Source organism: Syngnathus floridae, chromosome 11 (genome assembly GCF_059516105.1).
Source record: "Syngnathus floridae isolate MCC-2025c chromosome 11, RoL_Sflo_1.0, whole genome shotgun sequence".
NCBI lineage: Eukaryota > Metazoa > Chordata > Actinopteri > Syngnathiformes > Syngnathidae > Syngnathus > Syngnathus floridae.
In genome coordinates this window covers 12,128,938-12,148,469 of record NC_142423.1, presented here as the reverse complement: position 1 = coordinate 12,148,469, position 19,532 = coordinate 12,128,938, and the positions used below count along the sequence as shown (strand labels likewise).

Below are 19,532 nucleotides of genomic sequence, written 5' to 3'. Positions count from 1 at the left end.
TGTTTGAATGCAGATGCATGATTAAGTTTTAATAAGGTTCACTGGATACAAAATATTTTTGCAGTTTACTTATTAGCATTAGCTTAGCGCCGTCGAACCATAACAAAAATGCAAAGCACCAAGTCCTCCAAAGAAGTCCTGAAGGCAGTTAAAGCGGCAAATCAGATTTCATTTTAGAGCAACCTTGACTTTGTTGTCTCTAGTGCAAATGTAGTCATGCAGAAAAGCTACTGAGCCTTCCAATATGCAATAATTTTATTTGCACTGGGTTAGAGTAATCTTTCGTGTAGTCTGTTATCCTGCATCCTCGCAGCTAGCTGCTCCCTTGTGGAAGCTTTCACGGTCTCACCTTGCAGCCTTGGCCACAGTACGCACCCTCCTCCCTTCGGATTCCATTAAAAAAAAAAAAAAAAAATCACAACTTCAGCTCCTGAGGCTCTGATCAAACGGGGCGCTTAATGCATTTTGCCTATGTACCTCCTATTTACATATAGATGGACTACTTATCACTCTGCATTTTTAACATAGATTTAATGTAATCCACTTTTTTAATCCATGTTGGATTTATGTACGGAACATTTACTGTAAAAGAAAAGTTGATGTTGGTGGAGGAATTTTCTGAGTATTATACTTGGTATGCATGATGAGAAGTATAGAGTCAAATGTGACTTAGCGCCCAGTGAAGTCATCTACCAGACCTTCTGTATATACAAGTTTGGACAGTAATTATTGTTTTTGTCATAAAAACAAGTTGCACTATATTTAGAATTAATAAATAGCTGCCAAAAGCATGTTATTTGACAGCTGGTCAATATAAATATTTTAGTATGAATGTAAAACTCCTGTTTGCATCTGTTGCAATTGGAAAATGCAATTCTTAGTTCAGCACGACAATGTTCTCCTCAGTTTGACAGTCTTAGGTGTTCAAAGAAAGTAATTTAGATGGCAAGTTGCAGACGCTGTGGTCAGATTGGACTCATCTTAGTGAGGAGGACAGATGTTGCCAGCAGGCCGGATGCGGCAAGGACCTTGACATTTGGACGCAGACTGAGGAACCTACCTTTGATATCGCAGACTGACTTGGCAGCATATTAAACAAACTTCAGAAGAAAGAATGTTTTCTCTTGAGACTTTCCTGTATACACGGCGAGAGGATTGCACTCCGTTGATAGTTTGAAGATTCCCTTGAAGTTACGTCGAACCTCCATCCATCTGCTATACCACTTTTTCTCGTCGGCATCATAGGGAACTGAGCCCATCTCTGCTGACTTAAAATTAATTCAAATTAATCTTTATCCAATTGCCACCTTTTTGGTCATTTAGGGCCACCGTACTTATTTGTTGCCCTTGTCTAGGATTGAGTGAGGCAACCAAAGTTGAGTTGAGGGTGACTTGTGGGTTACTGCTTTACAATTTAGCATACGGAGCTGCACATCACACTTGTCACATTGGACAGCTGGCTATCCATTCATATGCATATGTAATATTTGGGACCTCAAAGCTGGCTCCGGCCAAAACATGAGGGCGAGAAGAATTTCTCTGTGATCCTCTGCCAGGGGCATCTTCTGTGACTTCCCGAGCAGACACAAGGTTGCAAAATCTCCCAACACATTCCCTGTGCAGCAATGACGGAGTGATTCATGAGGTGGCGCATAGACAGGTCAAGACAGGTCTTGACTGCGTTTGTTGGAGACTTTTTTTTTTCATTCCCTTTTATATTACTTAGGGGAAATAACTGCATGGCTTACTTTTGCGCATACAGCACAAGCGCAGGTTCCCCTCGAGGGTCTCATTCGAAACCTGAAGTCCTGCTGATGAGAAACAGCTGCGGCCGCAGCTACCTCAGTCACACGCATGAAACATAGAAGTTTGACACTTTTTTTTTTTAAAACCCCTTTTCATCTACTCGTAGCCTGAAGAGGGAAACTTGTATTGGTTGTATTAGAATAACGTGTCTCCATGATGTATTCTTTTCCTTCCTTCATGTTTTCCACTGTGCATTCTCAGTGCGGAAGATTAATTAAGTGTCCATTTTAATTCCACACTTGCCAGCAGTTTGTTTTGCTTTCGCGTGTTGCTGTTGAGACACTTCCAAAAGAAACTTTGCAGTCCACAATTCTGTTACCTCCTTTTGTCTGAAGCCTTGCCCATCCAATCCTCCCCTTCGGTGTTCTTGTACAATTTGAAAAAGTGAGAGCTGTGAAGTGTTTGGATGCAGACGAAGGGCCCGGCAATGGCAGCTGGAGAAAGAATAGCATTCTTTGACGGTGTGTCCTTCGCACTCCCTCCACTGCCAGCTTTGCTAGCAGCGTGATTCAAATGTTGCTTGTGTAACTCTTCAGCTCAGCGCGTGTATGTCTCGAAGCAGCCTTTGTGTAGAAGCACCACGAAGCATGACAAGAATGCTATTGTTGCACTGGAATGCATCAAGACGAGCACAAAAAAAGTCATTTTGAGACTCTTCATCATAAGCCACCTTTTCTACAGTTGTCCTACGTGACAACCCATCCCCTCGTTATGTCTCTATGAATTCTTCTGAGATGGCTCCGGACCATCTTCCACCAGTGCTCCGCGACAGCAAAGCGGGTCAAGCACATTCCGACGGTGGTTGGTCATGGAGTGGGTTCTATTCAGGTGGTTTCGACTCTCTGTCTCCACACTGATGGATGGCCTGTCTGACTTTATCTGTGCCGGACGGATGCTCTACTGGCTGGAGCCCAGAGATTGTCACTGCTGACTCCTTTATCAGTGTCTGACTTATAGAGCTGTCATCCTCTTAGAGCAAAGTTCCCAGGCGCCTTGGCCGGCCAATCCTCCCTCACGTCTGTCACGCCACTACCAAGACCTTGGCCAGCCTGTCTAATTTATGGACACTTAAGTAGAGCCTGATATATATTTTTGAAATTCCCGTTGATCTATTAACCTCTTTAATCATTTTGAGTTCTTGTAAATTAATAATAAGTCATCTCCACCTGGTCAGAAGAATCAAATTGCTTTCAATAAATTTGCAGACATGAAATCGAGAAGCCTTTTCCGTGCACATTTGAGTCTGGCATGGAAATATAGCAGTTCCTTCCTCGTTCTAAGTGTGATGAGCAATTGGAGCGCTTGGTAGAGAGCCAAGTGAAATCAGAGGCCTCCTGCACATTCTGTTTTGTTTCAAACAGAATCGCTTTTGTGCAACTGTTGGAAAAGCAGCCATTCGTACGAGGTCATCTTTATATTTCTCATTTATTTCCCCCCTCAAGGTCATATAGTCGCTGTTTGACATCTTTATCTGTTACTTTGGATATCGTTAGTGAGTTCTCGTCCCAGATTAAAGTGGATAAATCGTCAAAACAGCTAGCATCACATGACCGAACCCAGAAATCAGTTGGCCCGAGAAATCCACCACTAATTGACACCCATTCAAAGGGATTAGGAAATAAGAAAATAATCAAAGCGGTGAATCTGTGGGTCCACTGAATCCCTCAATGTCAATCAAACCGAGGTTCACTATCCTCACAGAACCAAATTATTTTAACAGCTCTTGTCCGAGATCTCATTAAGTTGAGTCAAGAAAGACGAGCGCACGGTACGAACTTGTCCGTCAAGCGCCTTCTGGTGACCCGTTCTTCGTCATAACCTTGCTATGTAAATATTTTAGTCACTTAATTTAATATTTGCTAATGAACAATTTGACGTCAACCCCGGCGACCTCGCAGCGTGGTCACGACGCGGCAGAGACAACGCTGCAGTGTCCAGCGAGCGGCGTACTCTGTCATAAACACGAAAAGCCACTCATCATGTTTCATGCAGACAGCTGCAACAACACGCAGATGTTGGCACAACCTCTGGCAAACTGAAGCTCCACGTTAATTGTAACCATTTACTTTTCAAAATAAAGTCAGTGACCTATGCATGAGGCCTGATTATGACGTTGTATATTTAGACAACTGTAGCATGATTTCCTGAAAAATCTGGTTATTTATTATCGAGGGGTCTGAACTCGGCCATTAAACTGTTATTCGGTATTAGTAATGGGTAATTTATTAGCCCATTACTAATTCAGACCATTTTAGGTAAAAGTCTCAGCTAATGAATGTGTGTCATGGAAGTCCATGACTTTCTTTGGAAAGTGGGCAAATGATGACAAATGATTTAAGCCACCACACCTTTTTCTTTTTTTTTTTTAATATATATATAATTTATTTATTTATGTTTGGTCTTTCTATAATAATAATAATACACAGGTACTTTCAAGCACTTCCAAATTTCAATGTTGACAATCAGTGCCTGGAGAGTCACGCTTTCCTCGCAGAGGAAACATGATTGCAAAGTTGGAAGCCAATGTCATTCCTTGCCGCAGCTGTTGTTGAAAGCTTCTTTTATAGACTCTTACCTCATCATAACCGGGTTATGAAAATATCATCACTCCTTGCGTCTGTGTAACGATGGGAGGCACTGGAATGGTGTCATCTCCACTGTGTGAATAGATTAGAAAGTCATATGCATTATTATTTGGCTGTTCTAAATTGAATTAACAAAGATGTCACTTAATACTTGCATTGAAACGAGGCATTGTTGAAATTTTTTGTCCAGACATTTTCCATCCTTCACCTTGAGTTCATGGACTCTAGTTTTTTTTCTCATTTTCACATTTTTCTCAGACAGCTAACATCCAGAACCTTTAAAAAGAAATTCTATAGCAGAAAAAAAAAGAGTTCAGAGTTCAGCTCTTTGCACTGTGCTTATCATATCATGTATGACGGTGTCTGTGTTCAAAACAGAAGAATGTGAAGTGTCAAAAGTGCGTTAAGAGCCTTCTCGTAAATTACATGAAGAGGCGCGTGGGCTTGCAGTGCCACTGAGAAAAAATTGGACAGAGGTTGTGATCTAGGGGCCGCCTTTCTGTCAGTCTGTGGGAGTGAGAGTGTGCTGCTTGGGAGCTGACTAATTGACTGTCCAGAAAAGCAGAGTTTGTTCAAACTCCCGCCAGCGGGCGGGCCACTTCGACTCCGAGCAGTCATTTTATTTCACTCGGGAGAAATGAAGACACGATGTGACTTTCTTGACAGTCGTGATCTCAACTGCGTGTCTGTCCATGCCGTCATATCTCGGATCTCATTGTGGTTTATAACAGTGGCAACGTCTGTGCCCTTCCACAATGTACATGATGTCACTGACGACACAGGAGCCAAGAATGACAACATAATGTCGAACGTGGATGTACAGAACTTTTTGAAGGACTGTTAGCATTTGTTGTGTCTTTTTTTTTTAGACAAAATCAAATTATTTTATTCAGGACAGAAAGCAGGCTTGAGTTTGTCAGTAAATTGGATAACCCAAGTTGAGCATTTGTGTGAGCCCCTTTAAAAGCTTTGCTGTCATTCCAATACGGCCAAACAAAAGTTATCAGCTTCACATGATAACCGCCCAGACTGATGTTCAGCATCCCCACAGGCTTGGGAAAATGACCTCTTTCAAAACATTCAACCTGGATGAGTCATTTTCTGATAATAGAAATCCTTATCTGTCTGTCGCCGCCTTTTGTTTTGAGTCTATTACAAAGCTTGTGTATCTTGAGTAACAAAAAAGAAGTTATTTGATTTGAAATGGAAGGAAAACAAAACCCCCTCTTCTGTGCGGGTATTTCTAGGTGGGTCACGAGCGCCACACTCGATTGCCCACTGACACTAATCCACATTGAAAGTCGGCAGTCGCTTGAGACCCAGAAGCCAAAAGCAGGAAAAACATAACTTTAAATTGCTGTGTACAACTACTTTTACAGCTGAGTGAACACTTGCAATTTTTTTAGGATTATTTCTGTTCACAACTTCTGGAACTTTCTGCATTCAGCTTTTATAGATAAACAAGTTTGTCAGTGAATGCTCGCTGAACTGAGGTCTTGCACGCTTCTTTCTTGTGTGGTATGCAGTTTGCATTTCGAATGCCTTTATATTTCTCAATATTTAGGCCAATATTTGACCTTTGACTTGTGTCTCTGGATCTCTTTGACCAAGTGGACAGCTCTCAAACTGACTTTTGTTGTTGTTGCTCTTTTCATGTAGTTGTGGCTCAACCTGAAAAGGCTCTGAGACATCCTCGCCACAGGAATGCATCCTTGCTTCGCCGAGGAAAAAAAACATTGCTCATTTCTCTGATCTGTTGAACTATCCCCTGGAGATGAGGTTTTCATCTCGATTTCCAATGAATGTATGAACAAAAACAAAAGACACCAGTGTTCTTCAAAGGCAGCCGAGAAGATCTGTAACGTCAGTGTAGAGTCCCTCATTCATATCACATGAGGATCTCCCCGGATTATTTTTTTTTTTAAATACAGAACACATGGAGGTTCTCATTCTCACTTTTGTACAGGTTGCATGTCAGCTTCCGTGCTGTACCGCTCTTGTGGTGCCGAGGAGCACCAATACTATTTTGTCAAATGTCTTGGTTCTGGTTTGGATGACCAGAGCTGGTATGTGTAGAATTTGGACTGAGGTTTTGTATGTCTAGGCAGTGGCTTGACCTCTCTCTGGCTCTCATTAGGCTTCTCGTCCGAGACAAGGAGGCATGGAAAGAGGAAATGAAAGAGGCAAAGTCACCATTGCCTTCTGTCCCTTCACGTTGTCACTTGGAATGCCATCAGAGAACCTGCATGTCTGTCAAAGAGGCCCCATAAACACGGACTAACTGTATGGAGGCAAAAAAAATAATCTACTAACTCATTTTGTTACTTGCCGACCACTGAAAATGACATCACAGTTCCTCAGGGGTCAGGTGACAACGAATCACGGTTCGAACTGACTCAATAAAGTATTCATCGACGTGACAAAATGACCCCAAAAGCAAATAAGTGCTTTTTCTCTTTTAGTGGTTAAAGTGATGAATACAGTAGTGGACTTGAGTTAAAGAGTGAATAAATAACACTGAGTAAGGTTGGTATTGGAAAGTGTTGCTGCGTGTGTCACTCGGAGTCATTAGCCACTTCCTCCTCTTAGCAAGCGCAGGCCACATGACCCCCATAAACATGATGAACAGTCTGTCTTCAGATACCTCCTCAGGTTAACTCCAAGAAGGTTACATTTTCCCCATAAAGAATATGTTTTATTGTTGAATAAATTCAACTGGACATAGACCTACTGTACCTCCTCCAAATACTCTGTGTGAGGAGCTCCTCATTAAATGAGTATTTAAAAGCTCTCCTAGCATCTTATAGTCGCGAATGGATTTTTTAAGACGTCTCAGTGGCATAGCTGCACATCGCTTAGCAAACACGTGACATTGATTAATGCACAGCAAGGTTGCTTTTATGGGGTTCACTGTAATGCCACACCATAAGTTGGAGAGCATTAACTCTGCTTGTTTGACTTTAATGGAAACTAGGGACAGGGGAGCCTCACGTTTGCCAGCGTCCACTTCTCTCACGCCTTGGCCTACAAATCCTCCGTTTTCCTTCCTCCCTTACAAAAGTCATGCATTTCCCCTCCATATCTTTTACCTCTGACTTTTATAGATTGGAGTTTCCATGCGTTGCTTTAGGGAGAAACAGACCCGATTGCTGCATAAAAAAAAAAAGAAAGACTTCTCTTGGTAACCTGAATGGCCTCAAATATTAATCACAAGAGCTAAAAGTACATTGTCAGAATTTCATGATGTCATTTGCACTTGTGAACGTGAAAATGTAGCTCTATCTATTTTAAATTTGTCTAACTGTACATTGCAGAAGCTACGGCATGGGTGGAAGTAAACCAACCATTCACATCTACCGTATTTTCCGCAATATAAGGCGCACCTAAAAACCTCAAATTTTCTCAAAAGCCGACAGTGAGCCTTATAATTTTAAAATGGCCCATTCATTGAAGATGCGCCTTATAGTGCGGAAAATACAGTAAATGATCACCAATACAATTTCAACTGTAAAAAAATAAAATGGCATAGTGGGTAGCGCATCCAATAAAAACAAAGTAGCAGCACTCGGAGCTGATCCAGTGAGTAGTGGCAAGGGCTCATTAGGGCTCACACGAGGCGCGGTGTTACTATGACTCATAAAACAAAACATGCCCACAGCTGTGGACGCTGCTTGTGTATACAGTCATGTTGTGCAAGAAGGTGCTTGGTGCACTGAGTTCTCCTCAAATAGTCCGACACTTGTCGCCCATCAAAGAGTGGAACGTACACCGAGGGCCAGTTGTTACTCATCTGTCAAATTTCGATGTATCCAGTCAGAATATCTACAAACTTAGTCACAGAATGACTTCTGTAGCGCAAATAGTGATTCAGGGCTTGAATACAAATGGGATCTTTAGGATGACCACCACATTCGTATTTTATGCCTAAATCACTATTTACTGCTCATGAGTCAAGCTTGTACAATGAATATTCTCACCGCTAATCAATGTTGGATGAATGAGTAATGTGATTAATTTACATTTGAATGTACATATTCCGAATACACGTAGTGATGGAAAATTACATTTATCATCTACTGTATTTTAAATTCAAGTTATAATACACATCCCATATTTTTGCCAAGCACTCATCTGTACTGTAATATCAAAACAAATGTTCCTCACTTTTTTTTTTGTATATTTCTAGACTCAAGTACTACCAAGTGACGCTTATCTATTCCCCATGCAAAATAATCAAAGACATCCCATGAGGTTTGAATTCATCTGTGTTGCATCACGCCCCGGCATCTGGGATCATTTGTTTGTGGCATTTGAAGCTTTCCGAGGAGCGGATGGAACCTGAGAGCCTCTTCTATTCCCGTGAGTTCAGGATGTGCATCATCTCCCCTGGTCCACCACGCACGCACGCACGCTGCTGTCCACAAACTACAGCAGATGTTATTGAGTGTGCATTTGTAAATATTTATTTTGGGGAGCCGTCATTGGATGGAGGCGCTCGGTCGATGGGGTTGCAGACAGATCCGCAAATATTGTTCTTTACATTCAAATGCGTATTTACACAAAGACTCTCCATTGCCCTTCAAAGATTCATAAAGGAAGAAGGCGAAATGCCCTCCTGATGTAGTATGAAGTAAATTCTGTTGTCTCGGGGGAGATGAGCAAAAACATTTTTTTTTTTTTAATTTACCTCAAAGATCCCTTCTTCCTAATGAAGATTAAACAGGGATGCTGACGCTAGTCTGCTTGGATGCGAATCATTACCACAGCTAATTACTAGATTAATCAGCCAAAAGGCCTATCTTCAAGGCATTTGATCTCCAAACTGATGGAAGATTAGGATGAAAATCATCTCGTGTTTGGATACATTGTGTATGTGCTGTTCTTTTTTGTGTTCATATCAAATTTTATTTATTTATTTCAAGGGTCCTGACAAAAACGTATTTATTCCTTCCTTCCTTCCTTCCTTCCTTCCTTCCTTCCTTCCTTCCTTCCTTCCTTCCTTCCTTCCTTCCTTCCTTCCTTCCTTCCTTCCTTCCTTCCTTCCTTCCTTCCTTCCTTTCTTTCTTTCTTTCTTTCTTTCTTTCTTTCTTTCTTTCTTTCTTTCTTTCTTTCTTTCTTTCTTTCTTTCTTTCTTTCTTTCTTTCTTTCTTTCTTTCTTTCTTTCTTTCTTCATATAGCCCCTCATAGATATACTCTGAAATGTTGTAGTGGTTCACTCGCCTGACATTAAGGTCTGTTTTCCATCCGATAGGCTGCAGCTTCCCGTGACCCTGAAGAGCAGAAAATAAAATGAATGGATGGTCGAAGCTTGTAAGTTGCAAACAGATTAATATTTCATTTGGTTCTCCATTCCCAGAAGTGTGGAGGCCAAACGTTCAAATATTCCACCCAGCCAACTTCTAATTCGCTTTAAAACATCGTTGACCCAAAGATGGCACGGATCGTTAGCTCACATGAAAGATCGGCAATTCATCAACCGGATTTTTATACAAGCATGTGCAGTGATCATCTGTGTCGTGATAACAGCCCATGTATGATCCTACATTTCTCATTAGCTCCATTCCCACAGCTGGAGGAATGGAGCGAAAAAGATAGCCGGCGCTCACACTTTAATTGGTTCCTTTGGTACTCCACATTCGCTGCATGGAGCGCAGAGCTGGGCCTCAACATCGGGGCCTTGCTCTGCCATGCTGGGTTGGTGTATGGGGGGGGTATGGATTGTTCTTCTGTAATGATAAATTCCCTTTGTTGAAGCCAGTCAGTGAGGTCTGTAGTAGTGGGTGTGGCTTCTCGCTGTGAAACGGCCTTTCTGTTTTCACATATACTAGAGAGTATCCACAAAACATGGCGCCATTTTTCTTTCTTTCTGTGCAATGGCTGCCCTCCCAATCCTCATGCCGTCTTCCATCTCTCTGGTCTGCGTTAGCACGGATGTATTCTCACTGGAGTGACATGGGGAGAGCTTTATCGGTCAAGCCTCTCCCTCTCGTGTTACACAGGATGGCGACTGCTCTGTCTGCGATGACCCAAGGGTGGATGCAAAGCTAAGCGTCAGGGGGGTTAAGTTCCAGTTATGGCCATTAGAAAACACTCGCTTCCTGTTTTATAAGCTTTCGAGATCCATTTCAAATTGGGCTCCACTGAGTGATATCGTGTATGACTGACAACACATCTGATATGGGTGGCGTTGTTTGTCCAATCGGATTTCAGCTGATCTCGTAATCAGTTGCGCTGACAACTAATCTGACCACAAAAATGACATCAGAGGCACATAATAAAATGCCTTGTGTTTGTATGTGTACAATATGGTTGAATAGAAAACTTGCGTAAGAGTAGTTGATGTAACATAGTTGACTCCGTATTATTAAATGCATAACACATTCGCAATCAAAATGGTCTTTACTCGATAATCCGCAAAGTGGCTTGCTATTTGTGACTAGGCCCAGAACCTCATTCTTGGACCAAGATGCTTTCTGATCAAAAGCAGATGCGCAAAACAAATCAAGAGTAAACTCTAAAGATGACATTGTATGTGTCAAACCCCGTGTGGCCAGATGACTTGTGCATCTGATATGAATTAATAAATTCATCGGGAGATAACGGAGGGACTATGAAGTTACGTGTGTGTGTGACTTGCGAGGTCAAACAAAATCCGCAAGGACGAGACGAGATGAGATTCATCCCATCCCTATTCTCCATCCTAGCAAAACAAAAGCAGTCACTTGGTATTCCGTGCGGATAAATGAAGACGTCGGGACCCACAGCGAGGAGGGGGTCGTTTTCATATCAGGCATGGCTTTACATCTGTCTGCCTTTTGTTTTGAAGTCCAGATGGAATCTTCACGCAGGCAGCTAGCCTTCAAGGCAATGAGGGCCGATAACAATGTTTGATGCCAGTTGTAACTGGGGACAGAATGCTCCAGAGGCAAGCGTGTAATTAACAGGCTATCATAAGTCTAAACAATGTGAGGCCACATGGGAAACACGCTCAGATCGGAATGGTTCGATTTCACAGGAAAAGGAATCACAAATACTTTTTTGTGATGACATTTTGGCATCAAATTCTTGGACTGACTGATCATATAAAAGTCTGCTCTCATGTTAGGGTAATAGTTCAACCTCCAAATACATCCAAATCTGTGATTCCATTACAGAAGTAATAATGACAAACTGCTACTAAAAGTTTTACGATGTCAAGATTTCAACTACTTTTTTCAAATCCGCTTTGAAATCTGGAAAAAAAAAAGGACAAAAGGCCACTTTATAATTTCTGTATTTCATTTTCCAAACAAAAATGAAACATTTCCAGATTGACTCACAGTTTATCAAAGATACAAAAACGATCATAGTTTGTGCTGTTACTTTTAAAACGCCATGTGATCCCAGCGGCTTTCCTCCTCATCAGCGAGCGCTGGCATGGCTCACACGTTGACATAATGCTTTAGTGAAGCATAAAGAAATCCCCAGCAATAAAGATATACACAAAACACATGTTTGCCTTGTGCCTCTGGAGCCTTAATCACGTTCACTGACAGCATTACAAGACCCGTGTGAGGAGAACGCTGGCCAATATTCACTTTTCCTATTACTTAAAAAAAAAAACATTTGACCTAATCCAGCAACCAAACGTTTTTTTTATTGAGTGTGAGTCAAAGCTGAAATTTGTTGTATGTGTGAATCGATGACCTTAAATGTGTGTCCGTGTCTACAGAAACGTGCTGGAGGTCATTTTTCCAACCGCGCAGAGTGGACGTCACGCTGATTCCCCGACTGGCAAGAGGAAGAAAAGGACCAACTCATTTAAATGCTGAGGTAGGCCTTCCCCATCAGGGCAGCTTTTCCGCCAGCCCCGTCACTTGAACCCAACCTTTTCTCCCACTTCACCTCTTGGAAAAAATTGGAACATCTACCTCAAAACATACAATGCCCCAAACCTTCTTTTGCAGTGATCATGAATACAAACTGTCTGTTTGTAGGACATCGGAACACTTTTTTTTATCTTCTTGTGCAAATTCTCTTCTACATCTGCTCTGGATTTCGGGAGAGTTGCAGGGAAACTAAATGCTTTGTTGAGCCTTGTCTGAAAATGTGTGTAGGACAATGAGGTGATTATTACTGCGCTGAAATGCTCAGTGATGCCACGTTGCTCGAGTTGTTATCAAATGCCAGCATCTGTGAATCAGCTGCAGAACAGGTGCTTCATTCTTATCATTGACACACACACACGCACACACACACTGCTGATGATTGAATGTTTGAGGTCAAAGTCATTTAATGACACTTCTTTGTACTGCTGACATTTTCGACTGTTGTTCCCGCTAATTGGCAAATCACATGGGCATCGGTTTCAGCGCAACCCTTTGGAATATTTTGTTCTAGTTTGGTGTATTGTGAGGTATCAATAGTTTTAAAAGATCGTGAGTAAAGTAGCTATTAAAATAAATGATCCCATATTCTATTCTGGGGTTTCCGAGCCTTCTACTGCATCATGTCAACACTTCCGAAGGGAATAAATATTTGTTCATAGAGCCAATTAAATATTTACTTGCAGTATTTAGGTTGTAGAGATACAGATGAAAAGTGCAACGGATTTATTTGACTATTTTTGTAGCCGCTCATATGAAAGCTTGAAGCATCATCCTCAAACTCCGGTTACCATAGTAACTTGACAATTAATATGAGCCTGATCTGAGAGGCAACATCAACATGGCTCGGATCCAAGACATAAAAAAAGGCGTGCCAGACTCACATCAGCCTCACCCAACCGCTGAACGCTCGCTTAGTCTAGACACTTAATGCTGGATTCTGACTGCAGCATGGTCACCATGGATACGGCATGCTCAACGCCAATGTCTTTGCTATGTGAAGGCCACGCTGCCTCAAATGCAACTCAAAGCATCTGAAATAAGTGTTGACTCTTGGCCTGAAGATTAATTGCAATCCAGCGTGTTATTTAATTGCTATAAATATTCATTCACTTTTTTATTCATCATCCAAACCGGCAAAATGGTGATGATTTGACCTGGATAATTGATTGTTACAAAATGGTATGTTAGATGATACGATTTTCCACATTTGCTTGTGAATGAAAAAAAATGCAGTCCAACCTCAGAGTGTCTTTAGAATTCAGAAGACAAACTTTTATCTGCCCTCTCCTCGCCTCTCTTTTATCATATATTCTGTTTGTTTGGTTAGTCCCCGGGAGAGAAAGTGCTTGGATGGAGAAACTCGTTTATTGCATCTCGCTGTCAGTCTCCATCAAATCATTATCCTCCTTTCCGACTCATCCAACCATTCTCGGGCAGTATCGGTTCAAAATATGACCTCTTGAAGATAGGACGAGATTTTGCTTTTGTTGTTGTTTTAAATCCCTTGAAAGCATTCAAACTAATTGCACCTCTTTTGAGTACTTCTGTAAATAATCCACCAGTAACCGACGGCGGCCACATTTTCTTGTCTATGGACTTCCGGCGTCTCGTCGATGCTTGTGATGTAAATATGGACACAGTGGGAAACCTCTCGGTTGAAGCTACAGGTAGCGTTCAACCGACAATGCGTGTGCGTGTTTGTGTGTGCGCATCCCAGGTGGGGGTCACGCATAAGAAAAAGAGAGCTTGAGCAAAGAGTGAGGGTCAAAGGGACAAAGAAGGAAATTCGTCAAGCAGGAGTCAAAAAGGCAGTTTGTTTCCGTGAACCCAATAACAATGGCTGGGATTGGCAAGTGTGTGAAACGATGACTATTAAGATAACTTTTAAGATGATGGTCTTTTTTTTTTTTTTTTTTTTAAAAGCCTTACTACTGCATGGTCATTTTTTTTTTATAATTTTTTTTTTTTAAGATCTACTATGCATGGTCAACCCTAACCCTAGTTTGAAACCCACTTTCAAAACCCCACCCTTACTTTTCTTCTGTCTTCTGACTGGCCGAAATGACAATAACAATAATAAACCAAGGGGGCGGGGAGGGGGGGGGGCAGCATTTGAGAACAGAGGGCTATTGAGAATCTAAGTGTACTTCCTCCAGGGCTGATGTCGGTGCTTGTGATTTTGCACAGCTTGAGAATATTTACCTTTCACACAGTGTCAACACTGATTCAGCGCAGAGGAGGGTCAAAATGAAGTCACCTGCTTCTCAAAATATCCATTATATTATGCTCAATATATTCATAATTTAAAATGACATCGCATGCGTACACACACATACCAACTGTAGCACGAGTTTGTTTGTACAGCTTGTTCAAGACACTATATGGTCCGATTTCCCTTACTCGTTCGATGTGCGAAAAGTGGAAGGAAATCAAAGCCGTTTCCTTCATGTCGACTGTCGTGGCTCGCAGTTCCCTCGTGTTCGCGGTCTGCGGGTGGGTACAGAGCTGCAAAAAATGAATGAAGCCCAACCAGTTGCCAAGAATAACAGAACAAACTGCTACTCAAAGGCTCCAAGCACGCTCTAGACGTAAATGTCGGTGGTCCAAGTGTGCTCGACAGCAAGGAGTGGCTCACTCGATTCTGAGTGATCACTCAGCCAGACATCTTTCACCTCACCTTCAACCATCCCTTCCTCGGTTATTTGTTCTTTCACTCGTTAAACAACTCAACATTGTCAATCTTTGAATTAGACAGGGAAGAAATTATGATTCAAATACTTCCACTAACTCCTCGTTCCTACGAAGATTAGAAAAGTTTCTTGTATTGAAGTCATGGACTCGTGTTTTGCAGTGGTCGAGATATGCCGCTTCTTTTCTCATTTAAATGCTAATAACTTTGAGGACATTGCGCCTCTGAGTGAAGGTGAAACACCATATTGGATGTTTTGAGTCATTTCAATCGCCATGACTGGAATGTGGAGGGTGGTCGGCCCATACAGTATGCTCGCCAACGACTACTAGAATATAATCTGCAACCCAGCACGTTTTAGCACAGCACAAGTAAACAATCAGCTTTTACTGAACTTTACCGCTTTAAAAACATTCTGTCAGTGATCTCTTGAAGCCTGTAATAATCCGAAATGTTGATTTACCACCTGCCATTCGTAGACGCCCCGCAGGCAGAGCCCCTTAGAAATCACAGCTCCCATCTCAGCAGGAATGTGCGTTTCTCTACGTAACTTTAAAACAATTTCATACAAGATGTCAACGGTAGGGGTGAAACATGCACTGGCAAGATTTTGATCAAAAATATTATGGTGCAAGCCCACTTAAGAGCATGGAGTGTTTGGGGTGATGTACACAGCTCACCTTCAATTCGCATCAAGCAGAACGTGCCTGCAAGTGTCGATGTGCTGCCAAGCCTGACAGTTGACACTTTGGATCCTTTCACGGGTTCTTGAATAGATGCAAAATGTGGAATGACTTGGCTTTGTGCAATCTAAAGGTCTTTGCCTCTGGAGGATTCAACTATTTATCTCAAATAGAAAACTTGTCCAGAATGTGCATGATGTCTTCTGGCAGGAACTGGATTGATTCCTTTTTGGGCCAAGTCGCTTGGAAAAACATTCTTCTTCTATGCTGGGTCAGTTTGAAGATTGAGGATTTTGGAGCCAACATCCTGCCTCCATATGGAAGAAAAGATGAACAGGACAGCTCCCTTTGACCCCATTGAGGTGACAGCTGAACACCAGACAAACTTTTTTTCCCCACCTCAAATGGGCTTGATGGTGAATCAGCTACATATTAAAGAACCAGGTTGAACTAGAATTAGGTGCATGTAATCTGAACGGAAGAGGACCTAGAATGGATTGTGATTCAAAAGAGGACAATCTATGTGACCAGGTGTTCAATCATATATGAATAAAAGAACAAATTAAACTTTTTATCATCACTTTCAGGTTGGCATCTAAATGAATAACATTCCTTGCCCTTTTCTTACCAACAAGTAACCCAGATAAGGCTTTAAATTTGTGATAATTTCAAGTGGCATTCATGACATTGTCTGTGCGCTAATTTAGTCAAATGGATTTAGAATAATGTCACGCTGTGATAACCTTTTTAAAAATACAATCCACAGACAGTCATTTAAATTTCTTTGGTTGGGGAAGATTGATTTGATAAATGAGTAAATTGAGAAATGGTTCTCCAAAGTGCCGCGTACAGTATCCTCCGCGGCCGGTTGGGTGAAGGGGCGGGCGGCTCGCCTCGGCGTTGCCCGCCCCCGTGGGTGTGTTCAGCACAAGCCGTCCGGCCTCCGCATCCACCTGCTCCCACCCTGCTTCTGCTTCTCGCCAGTCAGGAGCGGCCAACTTTTAACCAGGGACGAACCCACGCTGCGTGTCTGGCTGGACCTCTTCCACCTCGGGGACTTAGTTTCACGCTGCGAGAGATGTTTCTTGCGCTGCTCGCCTTTCGTGCACCGACTGTCAAGGCTCAAATTTTGATTTTTTTCTTCTTTTATTCTCGTGCTGATATAGCGGTGAGCGAGCGCGCACAGGTACACTGCTGCTTCTGAACAAGGACCGTTCAGAATCAGAACCGGGATTTAAATATTTTTGAGCTCAACTTGGACGCAGAAGTGATATTGGATTTTTTTTTTTCTTTAATTACTGTCCAGAATGCCTCTGAAGTTTGGTCTTTAATTTAGACGCTTTGACAGCCAGGTAAGTGATTTCCGTATTGTTTTGTTTTTCCTGTCAGCATGCTATTTTGACTACACCTGCAATGTAGATTCAAAAAAATTTAAACAAAATAGTATTTCACTGTTGCTTTTTGCAGGTTAACTACTAGCTCAGCAGTCTGTTTACTGTTCTGTTGACCATGTGTAGCCAAGACTGCCAATCTGTCACACGTCTGAGTCTAGATCCCATTTTAGCAACACCTCATCTTTATTGTTTTCATTCTCATCCTATCAATTTTGAATGTAGAGAGATATGTGCATAATGTTGCTGCATGCATTTATAATTCCTTACATGGCCAAAAGGTTTTTTTTCCCAGATAATGCCCAAATTATACTTATGGTGAATGCATTCAAATGTGTAAAATACTAAATGGGAGTAGATGTGCTTAATTTTTTTTTTTTTACACAGAAAATAGATTCTTCTGAATAGAGTCGACCTTCTACTCTCCTCGTTGTCATTTGCTCGCAGTGCCTTGTTTGATTTCATTTGCTGGTGTGAAGGACTTGGCTTCTGTCTCAGAATAAACAGCTGGCTGGTTAACAAATTGTCTGTAAAGAGCAGAGGTTTAAACAGCTGCTTTTGCTCACAAAGCCACTCTGGCAAAGCAATTTGGGAGCCGTTTTGTCTTTGCCTGCTTTTGAAATGGGGACACCAGGCAGGTCCACCTGTAAAGTGCGTCTGGCAGAAAGATTGGCGCGTAGTCATCATCGCAATTATGGTAACGTCAGACACTTGGCGCAACATGATGTCTGGGAAGATTGTCTTTTTTTTTTATTAATTAATATTTTTTAAATTCACCAGACATCACAGCTAAAAAATATTTCTCTGATGGCCATCATTAATTAACCAACGAAAACATTTTTTTTCTACACCCACTGTAATGTCAGTATGCAATATTTATTTTCAGTTATGCCATCCACACATTGTTGCGTCCCCAGGAAGCACCGGAACGGGCATAAGTTCAAACCATAATTTGAATTATTACTTTGGCAATATCTTATCAGTGAGGAATGTGGTTTTATTTGCGGCGATGGAAACCACACAGACACACACACTAAATATGTACCAAATGGAAATGGGTAGCAAATCTCCAAAAGCTTGGCTCGGTTCCATCGGCATTCATTGTCTTTGAGAGGGATCCAGTTTAAGTTCAGGGCTGCGTTTCCACAACCTGCAGGGATGAGCCCCCTGGGAGCCACTCAGTTGACTTTTCACATCACTTCATAAACAAAAGCAGTGAAAGAATCTGGCAGATTTATAATGTGCAGTTTTTTTTCCCTGATGGACTCAATTTTCTTCCTGCAGATTGTTTTTCTTTCTTCTTTTTGGGGGGGGTTGAATCACTGATTGTGTGCTACTGGAAGTGGATCGGCCATGCAGCTGCACAGTCTGTGGACAGTGCACATCCTTGTGGCGCTGTGCAGCTTTGCCCTGGGGAACCCAATGAGCAACGACCCAATGGCGGCACCCCGTGTCTTCGTCTCCTTCAAAGGTAAGGCCTGATCATCTTTGATTGTATTTATTGATTTTCCCGTAATTTTTCCTGCAGACCGTTATTGTTGCCAATGCACTCATGTATGAAAGGTAAGCAGAGCTGCATTGTGTTTCTGGGTTCACAGATTATTGTTAGTGTTGGCTTCTGATAATGATGACTTCTTTGATTGCTTGGTGAGGATGATGAGGGAGGGGGAAGAGGGTGTTTATATTTGGTGATGCGCCACCAAGTTGCTTTCATTGTCTTGTTTTCCACACTGTGTGAAAAAGAAGCTGGCCAAACACCAGCTGGAATGTGCAAAGTCTCGCTCGACAAGATCCGGCTCAGTAACCAAAGCCGGACTCACCACTGGCCGAGAAGTATAACAGGGTGAGATTTGATGAGGAGGCTCCTCAAACGGTTTGATTTTGAAACGTCAAGAAAAATACATACTGTAGTATATTATTCTTGATACTTCTATTATTTTGAACATATGTTATTGAGAAATGCGGTTTTAGATTGGGAGTTTTTTTCCCCCGCTGTTCTTTGTTCAGCCTCTTTTAGTCATTAGTTGTAATTTCAGGTAATTAACATGCGGACTGTATTTAATCACATTGGTTACACTTGCCAAACCAATTATGGGGAATAACACGGTGTGTGTAATAACTTGTTGACCGTGATGTGATCATTGCCCGGCGATGTGTATTTTATGGTCTTTGTTTGTGTGTCAGTGGCTGCTCAAATGAGGTGCGATGCATTCTGTCGGGGTCCGAGTTAGAGAGCATATTAACAAGAGCAAATTGCCAGGATCACTCGAGCAGAACGACATCCCTGAGGCCCGTCCAGCTCGCAGATCAAGTCTTTGATTAGCATCAAGAGAAAAGCCGAGGAAGCGAGCGGCGGCGGTGGCGGTGGCGCCCCTGTTTGCTTTGCTTTCCATTTCCCAGCGCTCCCTCCAACAAGTTGACTTCATTAAGTGGACCGGCACGGTTCCTTGTGGAAGTCGTTTTCTTTCTTTAATCAAGAAGGATTTAACACATCAGTGAGCATAGCCAGA

At 42.1% G+C, this 19,532-nt stretch overlaps 1 protein-coding gene across 7 annotated transcripts in view; it reads left to right on the top strand.

Moving 5' to 3' along the window:
- sema3fb (sema domain, immunoglobulin domain (Ig), short basic domain, secreted, (semaphorin) 3Fb) overlaps positions 1–19,532 on the top strand; it is a 44,675-nt gene that overhangs the window by 732 nt on the left and 24,411 nt on the right. For 2 of the 7 annotated variants that reach the window (XM_088389294.1, XM_088389289.1), the window contains exons 2-6: positions 8,578–8,750; positions 9,643–9,701; positions 12,103–12,203; positions 15,842–16,983; positions 18,307–18,493. In XM_088389294.1, the coding sequence (XP_088245420.1) occupies positions 18,376–18,493 (118 nt within the window). In that variant the 5' untranslated portion in view covers positions 8,578–8,750; positions 9,643–9,701; positions 12,103–12,203; positions 15,842–16,983; positions 18,307–18,375. The remainder of the gene's footprint in view (positions 1–8,577; positions 8,751–9,642; positions 9,702–12,102; positions 12,204–15,841; positions 16,984–18,306; positions 18,494–19,532) is intronic. The other 5 variants (XM_088389291.1, XM_088389290.1, XM_088389295.1 and 2 more) reach the window with 5 other exon arrangements.